Below are 10,796 nucleotides of genomic sequence, written 5' to 3' on the forward strand. Positions count from 1 at the left end.
AGGGTTAGGGAGTTGAGAGTTTTTTTAGAGAATGGAGGAAGGAGACGGTGGGGAAGAAAATTGGGGGGGGGGGGTGGTCGGCTGATGGTGATAGTGGTGGATTTGTTTCTCCCTGAGTAGTTGCCGGAGTTTCCGATGTGAGGGTAGGTTCGTCATCAGAGTAATTGACGAGAAGAAGAGAGGAAGCCGTAATTTTTTTGTGTGTGGTGAAGGTAAAAAGATTTTATGGGGAATAGAAGAGTAATGATGATGAATTGCTACATTGAATAGGCTAAAAAATTTGATGTGATGGTAGTCACATCGAAGAGACGTTGGAGTTTTAATGTGACTCTATGTATTTCCCGCCCAAAAAAAATTAAATAGGAGAACCAAGTTGAAAATATAAGAACCTGAGTCTGTGGTGAGTAGAACCTGGTTCTTTTAGTTCTGAAACACGAGTCCCAAAGATAGATGATTTGTACGGAATAATTCTCGCCCAAGAGCCTTAGTAAAATTTTTAGCAATTTGGTCCTCAGTAGCGCAGAATTTCATTATGATAAATCCTTTTTCAACATTGTCTCTCAGAAAGTGATGTCGGATGTTAATATGTTTAGTGCGCTTGTGTTGGATCAGGTTCTTTGCTATATTGATAGCACTAGTGTTATCACACATAATGGGAATACAACCTGTCTTGACCCCAAAGTCTTCTAATTTGTTTTTTGATCCATAATAATTGTGCACAACAAGATGCAGCTCCTACATATTATGCCTCTGCTGTTGAGAGGGCAACAAAATTTTGTTTTCTAGTGACCCATGATACAAGACATGGTCCTAGAAAGTTTGTCATTCCAAATGTACTTTTTTGGTGAACTAAGTATCCGGCGTAGTCAGCATCAGCAAATCCTACTAAATCAAATGAGTCTCCTGATAGGTACCATAGCAGCAGGTTCACAGGACCTTTGAGGTACCTAGGTATTATGTTTACTGCTTTTCAGATGAGACTCTTTAGGACATGACTGAAATCGTGCACAAAGTCCAACACTAAACATAATATCGGGTCTGCTTGCAGTTAGGTATAAGAGTGATCCAATCATACCTCTGTATTTTGTATCATTAACTGGAGAACCTGTTTCATGTTTATCTATCTTTGTTGTAGTGATGATGGGAGTGTCAATTACCTTGGCTTCATTCATGTCAAATTTTTTCAGTAGTTCATTGATGTACTTCTGTTGATGAATGGAGGTTCCTGTACGAGACTGATCAATTTGAAGACCTAGAAAGAAGGTTAGTTCACCCATCATACTCATCTCAAACTCACTACTCATGAGTTTGGCAAACTCAATTCTAAGTGAGGGGTCAGTTCCACCAAATATGATGTCATCGACATAAATTTGTACAATAAGCATATCTGAACCTTTCTTTTAAGAAAGAGTATATCGTCTATTTTTCCACGAGAGTAATTATGTGTTAGAATAAATGTGGATAGACGATCATACCATGCTCTTGGAGCTTTCTTTAGTCCGTACAGTGCTTTTTCTAGCTTGTAGACACGTTCAGGCTTATCTGGGTCCTCAAAACCAGGAGGTTGTTTCACAAACACTTCTTCTTGTAGAAAACCATTCAAAAATGCACTTTTTACATCGATCTGATAGAGTTTGAATTCCATATGGGCTTCAAAAGCAATTAACATTCTTATAGCTTCCATTCTTGCAACTGGTGAAAAGGTTCATCATAGTTGATTCCTTCTTACTGGTTGAAGCCTTGAACCACTAGTCGAGCTTTGTTCCTAGTGATCTGACCTTGGTCATCTAGTTTGTTTCTGAAGACCCATCGAGTACCTATGACAGTTCGATCATGTGGTCTGGGAACCAGGTTCTAGACTTTGCTTCTTTCAAACTGACTTAATTCCTCTTGCATAGCTATAATCTAGTCTGGATCTCCCAAGACTTCTTTAATATTTTTCAAAAAAACTAGAGATAGATACGCTGAGAAGGAACACATATTTCGTACTATAGATCTGGTATGAATCCCTGATTTCAATGGTGTGAGGATGTTTTCAATGGGATGAGAACTTTGATGTTTCCAACCATGAGCCTGAGGATTTTGAGTTGATTCAGATATTGGAATATCTGATGTTTCTATTTTTGTCTCTGTTGGTATATTTTCAATTTCTTGAAGATTTGGCTTATTTGTGGTATTATCCTCGTCTGATTGTAAATCTTCCAATGGTATTGGAGGATGTACATCAGGATTATAAGATTCTTCTACTGTACTTTCAGCAAAAACAACATGCATGCTTTCTTCCACTCGATTTGTTCTTTTGTTGAGTATTTTATATGCTTTGCTTTGTGTTGAATATCCCAAGAATATTCCTTCATCACTCTTGGCATCAAAGTTACCCAAATTATCCTTTCCATTATTGTGCACATAACATATGCATCCAAATGGTCGAAGATGTGCTAAGCTCGGATTTCTTCCTTTAAGTAGTTCATATGGGGTTTTATTTAAAAAAGTCCTTATTGTACACCTGTTTATCAGATAACAAGCAGTGTTTATAGCATCTGCCCAATAGATTTGTGGTAGTTTTCTTGTTATTAGCATGGTTATAGCGATGTCTTCAAGAGTTCTGTTTTTACGCTCAACTACACCATTTTGTTGCGGAGTTCTTGGTGCAGAGAAATTATGATCAATTCCATTTGTACTGCAAAAACTTAAGAATTTTGAGTTTTCAAATTCTTAACCATGATCTAATATTATGTTAATGACTTCTGTATTGAGTTTCTTCTGAACTAGTGTCACAAATATTTCAAATACTTCATAAGTTTCATCTTTTGTTGTCAAAAAAAGAGTCCAAGTAAACCTTGAGTAGTCATCAACTATTACAAGAATGTATCTTTTGCCTCCTCTACTTATCACACGCAATGGTCCACATAAGTCTATGTGAAGCATCTCTAGAGGTTTTGTGGTAATAACCATTCCCTTTGGTTTAAAAGATGATTTGGATTGTTGCTGTTTGACACAAGCACCACAGAACTTTTCACTTTGCAAAATTTTCCCAGGCAATCCTCTAACCAGATCTTTTGATATTAGTTTATTAATTGTAGAGAGACTAATATGTCCTATCCTTTTGTGCCAACGGGCAGAGCTTTCAGTGAGGGCACTGAGGCAAGTAAGTGAATTTTTTTACCTTATTATTTCAGTTGTGTATACATTCTTATGTATCTTTCCCAGAAGTACTAGTTTCTCAGTTGTTGAGTTTATCACTCTACATTCACCTACAGTGAATACTATCATGTTCCCTTTGTCGCACATTTGAGATATGCTTAGTAAGTTATGCTGAAGTCCATTTATGTAGTATGCATCATCGATGGCTTGTTTGAGATTGATTCCTACCTTTCCAATTCCTTGTATTTCCCCAGTTTTTCCGTTTCCAAAGGCTACGTTTCCACCCTTAACTTCTTTTAGTGATAGAAAGTTATCTTGATTTACTGTCATATGTCTTAAGCAGGCGCTATCCAAGTACCAGTTCTTACCTTTTTCTCTCACTGAAGCCTGCAGTTTTATTCAGACAGAGTTAGCTTAGGTGCCCACATCCACTTAAGTGCCTATATCTGATTAAAGGGGTGTATGAGAATTATTTTAGCCCATCTAGGAAGAACTTTAGACGTAGAAACATGTTCAGGATCAGTTTTCTTTTGATTTTTTCTTAGAAAGGAAAATTTTTTGTGATGAGAAATTTGTTTTTTGTCACATGCATGACTCTTATGTCCTGTCAAGCCACAATGAGAGCATAGACGATCTATGTTAGGATTTTTTATTTCAGTAAAACCTATTCGATGTCTTGTGCTAGATTGACTTTTATGGAGACTATCGAGAATTATGGAAGACCTGTTCCACCTCATACTGTTCTCTGCTTTCTGTTCAGTCGTGTTTAGCTTCTTTTGTAAGGCTTGATTTTTCAAGATGCTAGAGTTTAAATCTTTTTCTAATTCTACTTGTTTATTGAGCAGGAAACAATTTTGTTGTTCTAGAGTCATGTTCTCTTCTCTTAGAGATGCGTAATCTTCGATTAGTAGTTCTTTTTCAAGGAAGGTTGACTGATATTCCTTAATTATAGTTTCCAAAAGTTACTTTAGCTCTCTTTTAGTATAGATTTCCCAGTTTTCTTTAGTGAAAGTTGAGCTAACCTGACTATTTTGGTCTTCTTCTTCTTGCTCGAAATCTGAACCAGCCATCAGAGCATGAATTGTATCTTGTGCTTGACAAGTGCTTTCTTTGTCTGCTTCTTCAGTTACAGCCACTAATTCAAGAAAGTCGTATTTGTCTTCTTGCTTTATTGCAAGTAGAGATTGATTCTCGATTTCCTCATTCTCAGATTCATCTTCAAATATGCCTCCCATTGCAGCGAGTGCCTTTTTCATGGATATGTCGGCCTCTTGATTTGTCATTCTCCGGTTATTGAAAATATATCTGTGTTCTTTTTCCTTTTCTGTATTGTTTTTCTTGTATTCTAATGCCCATAGTGGACAAAATTTTATAAAGTAGTCTTGACTACAACATTTATGACACAACTGTTCTCTTGAATTTTTGACATTCTTTTGTGGACTCCTTTTTTTAAATGTTTGTCCCCTTTTTAACATTTTGGAGAATATTTTGGCTATGAGTGCAATGTTTTCATCCTCAAAATCTTCAGAAGTAGTAGTTTTTAGAGCCAGATTCTTTTCTTTCCTTTTACTACCAATCTCTCTTTCTTGATTTTTCTTCAGTTCGTATGTTATGAGGTTTCCAATTAGCTCATCCATAGCAAGCTTACCTAAGTCACGTGCTTCAGTAATTGCTTCAACTTTACTTTCCCATGATTCAGGTAAGACGCTCAAGAGTTTTCTAACTGCCTTTCCGTTTGGAATTATTTCACCTAGAGAGTAAATCTCATTGATGATAGCAGTGAATCTAGTGAGCATATCTTCAATAGTTTCTCCTTCCATCATTCTGAATAGTTCGTATTGTCTCTTCAAGTTGTCAATCTTTGATTTCTTAACCTGAGTTGTTCCTTCATGTGCAGTCTGCAAGGTTTCCCAGATTGACGTAGCATCTTGGCAAGAAGAGATCTTGTTGTATTCGTCTGGTCCTATGCCACAAATTAGAATTTTCTTAGATTTTGCATTATTTTGAATTGCCAGTTTATTTGCGGCAGCCCACTCTTTTCTCTTCTTTGGAACCATTGTTTCTCCATCAGGCCCCTTTTTCATAGGAATAGTAGGACCATCCAAGACTACACTCCAGAGATCGGGATTTTCTCCTATCAAATTATCCATTGTGCGATTCTTCCACATCCATAATATTTTCCATTGAATAGTGGTGGTCGAGTTTGAGAAGCTCTTTCTTGGGGGGTAGGTGGTGCTGCCATTTTCTTTCCAAGATGTTAATCTTTTGGCGAAAAGATCCTACTCTGATACCAATTGAAGAAACCTTACCCCTAGATCAAGAACCAGGTTCTTGATTATTTTCCTAAGAAAAGAGTCAATTAAAATAATATACTTTAACTAAAACCTTCCTATCTCAAGGAAGGAAAAACTCAACTATGTTTTATTAATTTTTCTTGCTCAATTAAAATTTTCGATTAACTCTAATCGAATTCTTCAAATCACAAGAAGCTAAACCCACTTCTTGCAAACTTACTCACAAATCTCCTCACTCCACAAGAAGCCAAACCTACTTCTTGTTTACAATTACACAAGCTCACAATCTTACAAAGAAACTCACAAAACTCACAAGCTAACAAAAACACACAGAACTCACAGATACTCTCTTTGCTGCCTTTCTCTTCTTCTCGCCTCACTTTTCTTCGATTGCAAAGAACTGACTTTCTTTGTCTTGATATCTCAGTTTATATAGACTTTTTATGATCAAGAATTATCTCCTCTCTTTGAAATTGATAATGATTCTGATTTCTGTATCCTTCTTTGATATGGAAAGATTTGCTTTTATTTATTATACTAATTAAGCAACCTTTTAAGAAAAGGTTTTGTCTTCGTATAAAGTAGACAACCTTTTAAGAAAAGGTTTTGTTTCATTTATTTATGGAAATATACATTTTTTATTGATTTAATAAATGAACCTGGTTCATAAGTGAGACGACATCAAATGTATTTGTCATTATCAAAAGTAATTAACACGACTTCCATCATTTAATACATTTATAATACAATGTGTCAAATTTTTATCAAACAAACGTAATATATTTGTAACGACCCGCTAGGTCATTTTGAGAACTAGGACTAGTCTAACTCCTTTTGAAAATTTAAAGGGGTATTTTTTTTAACTATTCGAAGACTAAGAGTATTTAGTTGATAAAAATTTTTAGTGAAGAATTAATATAGTTAATAGTTAGTGGGTCATATCCATAATTCATTTAATACCTTTTTACTTGACCCATTAATTGATTTAGGTTAGTGGGGTTAGTTTATTTATTTTACTTAATTAACATTAGAAGGGCAGAAAACAAAAGAGGTAGAAATTGATTTATCTTTGGGCAGCGTAGATTACAGAACGTGAGGGAACCAACGAAATCTTCAGGTAAGTTATAATGTGTTGCTATGATTATCGTTGTGTTAGAATGTGAAAATTGAAACAAGTACTGATTGTTGTCAGCGTTAATCGCTGATGTCGTACGTTCTAGAAAATGGAGGCTTAATGGTTGCTTAAAGGGTTAACTTATTATTATTATATGATAAAAGGTTATATGGTCTTTTATATGCAGTTTATAGGAAATTGTTTTCACGTGAATGTTGATAGAAAAGTAAGGTCAAACATTGCTGACCAATGAGAGTTATTGTGGGTTTATTAAGTTGATGTATAAACATTATAATTGGAATTGGTTGGTGAGGGTGTAAGTGTTTTGCCATATTTTGTCCTTTATTTCTGTAGTTAAGGTTATTGCTGGCACAATTCAAAGTATAACTATTCAATATTCTATAGTCGTTTGACTCAACTTTCATATATGGAGATGTGTAATTAATTATTAGGTGTTATTTTATATGATCTAATATTGAATTGTAGTCCATTTGAAGAGGTCAGAGTTAAGTTCTTAGCTTGAAATTTAGCAAGTATGAAAAAATTTGGCATACCAATATATATCAAGATTTGGAGTTTGGTTGAAAATATGAGTGAGTTTTAGCGTCTATGATAGACATATAATAATTTGAATGTCTACAAAAAATTGCTTACTTATGAATATTGCAAAATTGGTAGATTGGGAACGTTCTGAAACCTTGCAAAAAGGAAAGGAAAAATCTTAAAAGATTCGTGGCACAAGTTCGGCATCTAAGGTATGTTAAGACTTTTTAGACTTGTTGAAGGACATTTTCCTAATTAAAGATTAAAAAATGAAAATAAACAAGGGGTAAGGGGCAAAGATGGTGGTCTCGTATCAATGGTGTGACGGACATTGGTACGAGTACCGGTGTTATAAAAAGGAAAAGTACTATTATAAAATGTGGAGTGAAATTTGAGAATGCCAAAGCATATGGGCATTAGCTGATATGTTATTGACTTGAATTCCTTGTGTGATTGTGTTTTATTTATTTCACCCGTATAGTTGAGATAATTGAGGTGGTTATGTATTATATTCATATTGATTGATTGAGATGCATCATCATTCCCTCTATTGAAACAATATTGTGCACATGCATAGAGATGAGACTGAGTATAAGTTGGGCACGTGGAGATCGTCCGTGCTGGGGATGGTGAGATTTTAAGATTGTAATTTGGGCACGTGGAGACTATCCGTGCGAAAATTGTTTAATATTATGATAGTGCGTTGAGATCGTCCGCACAGACATGTGGAGATCGTCCGTGTCGGTATATGGACCTCGCGAGTCCCCCATGGGTCATGAACTCTCGATGTATTTCCGAGGAGTATCATGTATATACGGTTGAGTGAGTACTGGGTATTCTGAGACATATCATTGCATGACATCATATTGCATTGCATTTCATCCCATCATTCATTCTTGATGACCATATGTTTCGTTTGGTGTTTGGAAAATATTAAATGTTGATTTCCTTTATTGATGAAACTTAAATAGTAAGTGTAATATATATATATATATATATATATACTTGTACAATCTAAGAATTTATTTTCTTATATAACTCCCGTCACTACTTCTTCGGGGGTCGGTCAATGAGACATACTGAGTACACGTGGTTTCGTACTCATACTACACTTGTTGCACTCTTTGTGGTGCAGATTCGATTCCAAGTAGGAGCATATCTCGAGGAGCAGTTTGAGTCCGAATTTGTAGTGTCTTGGAGTTGTGGTGAGCTGCTTTGCTGTTCCGTGGCCCACACCTCCCTCTATCTTTTACTTATTCTGTTATTCAGTATTCAGACAGAATATCCCTTATGTTAGATTTGCCTTTTTAGTTTCAGACTTGCATCGTATTTTAGAAGCTCTTGTACTCATGACACCATTTCTTGGGTAGTATTTTTTTTTCAGTTTTCCGCATTGGTACTTATAAGAACTCAGTGTTGGAGATTTGGAAATTGTTGTCTTTTCACATCTTGTTAGTTATGTTTGTTAAAATATGTTGGTTGGCTTACCTATTGTTTGGGAATATAGGTGCCATCACGACTCGTGATTTTGGGTCGTGACAATATTTCAAAAAACTATTATAATTCATATATATTGCATACATAATTCATCTTTATTTCATATTGCAGATTTTACATAATTACTATAAATGATAATAAATAAAAAATATCGCTAAAATTATTAATTATTTATTAAAATGTATCAATTTATGTAGTTTTTCAAAAAAAAAAAAAGAAAGAAAGAATGTATCATATGAATTAAAATAGATTAAGTAACAGTACTATACGTTGAAAAGAGTTTGCATCAACAAATTTAAAGTTGAAAACTTTGGAATAACCAATAAATTACAAAGGTTCGAATGTAAATAAAAAGAAGAAAAAGGGGGTTTGTGTAAAGGCAGCAAGAAGACAAATAAAGATTTGATAGTATCCAACGTACGACATATAGTTATTTCAAATAATATAATAATAAGAGCAAGTGGGAAAATATCCACTCACGGAAACTATCAGACAACTTGTCTACTCTCTCTCTTCCTAAGTACAACTAAAATTATGCTCAAGTTATTTTCAAACAAAGAATATCTTTTTAACTTTTAAATTAGTTCGCTTCAAATGTTTTACTTGTTTATCTAGAGTTTATTGAGAATAATTTTTTTTATTTATAATAGGAGTTAAGATAAAATGATAATTAACCTTTTATTCTTAATTAAATGTCATTAATTTAAATGTTTTTGAATACAAAATCATCTTTATTAAGGATTAGTTTTACCTTAATGTGAAACTTTTCGATCCAAATTTATATTAGAATTCAATATAATTATTTGATATTGAATGAAAATATGTCTACATTTTACTCAGGGAATTATATATATATTGAGCATATTATTATTAGTCATCGAGATCAAATTTTTTTAAAAAAAAAAGAAAATTAATGAGTTAGCTGAATTCTGCCCAAATTGATAATCTAAATAGAATCATATTTATTTTTTGTATTTAAAGGATCTGTTATTTGAACATTCTTAATTTACCTTACTAGAGTAAAGATAAGAAAATTTCGATATAATGTAATTTGCCGATCAAACACTATGGTATTAAACTAATAAGGACATAATTCAACATAATCCTTTACAATTTAAATTATAAAAAATAAAATATAAATGTTAATATTCATGCAATATTTAGGTAAAAAAATGATATCTAAATCTAATTCTAACTCAAATATTAATTTATATGAAAAAGAAAGATAACTCAAATCCATAGTATAAGTAAACTACGCGTTGATTCTCTAATCAATTTGAACTTTAATCGACTCTATAATTAATAATGTATTGTTTTAAAAAGTTAAAAAACTTTTAATTTTATAATCTTAATTCATTTTTTCTATATAATAAAAAAAGTTTCAGAGGAAGGGTTTGCATTTGGTGGGAAAAGGCTGACACATACGTTGACTCTGTGTCGGTTAAGAGTTTATGCACTTTGAGAAGTTGAGATATTAATTTATATTCACATTTCAACAACTCTCTCAACACCTCCTACCCACTCTCCCTTTCACCACAAGAAAATATCATAATTTTCTTCCAATAAAAAACAAGAAAAGTGTTAGAATTCAATATTTAAATTTTTTACAAAATTAAGAATTTGACATATTTTTACATATTCAGTGCCAGAGACGTATTCAGATGTAAAAGTGAGTCTGCTTCTTTTTTTTTTTTTTAAAACAACTGTGAACATTACCATTGATAATAAAACGAGAATTACAGCTTTGAACACCTAACAACAAAACATTCCTAATCTATTCACCTCTCCTCACAGCTGGTTACCAGTTAAAGTTTAAATAGAACTCCTATATTTATACAGTTATTTTAATTTTCAAAATCTACAGATCGTGTTACTACAAACACTTTAAGTTTGCTTGTATTTGCACTTTAAAGATGTCTGTACTATTGGACTACATTATATTGTTGTGTCAAAGATGATCAGAATATACTTTATTTATTTTACTTATATATATACGATATAATTTTTTCGACGAACGATATTCAATCCAATGTAGTGAATATAAACTACATTTGTTCTAGATAGTAAAATTATAGTTTGAACCTAGTGGACGTTGTAATTTGTGAGTTAGAAACTGGATTCATTATTACTTTTGATTTCATAACAGTTTTAACATATTCAAAGACATTGGATCCATCATTGTGTAGGCCTAAAAATTATTGATT

At 33.3% G+C, this 10,796-nt stretch overlaps 1 protein-coding gene across 1 annotated transcript; it reads right to left on the bottom strand.

The window, feature by feature from the left end:
• Nucleotides 1-1,905: 1,905 nt before the first annotated feature.
• Nucleotides 1,906-5,294, bottom strand: LOC138338701 (uncharacterized). The gene is made up of 4 exons (XM_069289782.1): nucleotides 4,167-5,294; nucleotides 3,373-3,531; nucleotides 2,840-2,988; nucleotides 1,906-2,506 (listed from the first exon to the last, which is right to left on the bottom strand). Exons 1-4 carry the CDS (start codon nucleotides 5,292-5,294, stop codon nucleotides 1,906-1,908), a joined length of 2,037 nt encoding a protein of 678 aa, XP_069145883.1.
• Between the last annotated feature and the right edge of the window lie 5,502 nt (nucleotides 5,295-10,796).

This window comes from Solanum lycopersicum, chromosome 10 (genome assembly GCF_036512215.1).
Source record: "Solanum lycopersicum chromosome 10, SLM_r2.1".
Classification (NCBI taxonomy): domain Eukaryota; kingdom Viridiplantae; phylum Streptophyta; class Magnoliopsida; order Solanales; family Solanaceae; genus Solanum; species Solanum lycopersicum.

Coding starts and splice junctions, on each gene's coding strand:
- LOC138338701 (XM_069289782.1), bottom strand. CDS start 5,294: ATGGATAATTTGATAGGAGAAAATCCCGATCTCTGGAGTGTAGTCTTG. Junction 3,532..4,166: donor AAGAAGACCAAAATAGTCAG/GTTAGCTCAACT, acceptor ATAAAACTGCAG/GCTTCAGTGAGAGAAAAAGG. Junction 2,989..3,372: donor AAATACAAGGAATTGGAAAG/GTAGGAATCAAT, acceptor TGTGTCAAACAG/CAACAATCCAAATCATCTTT.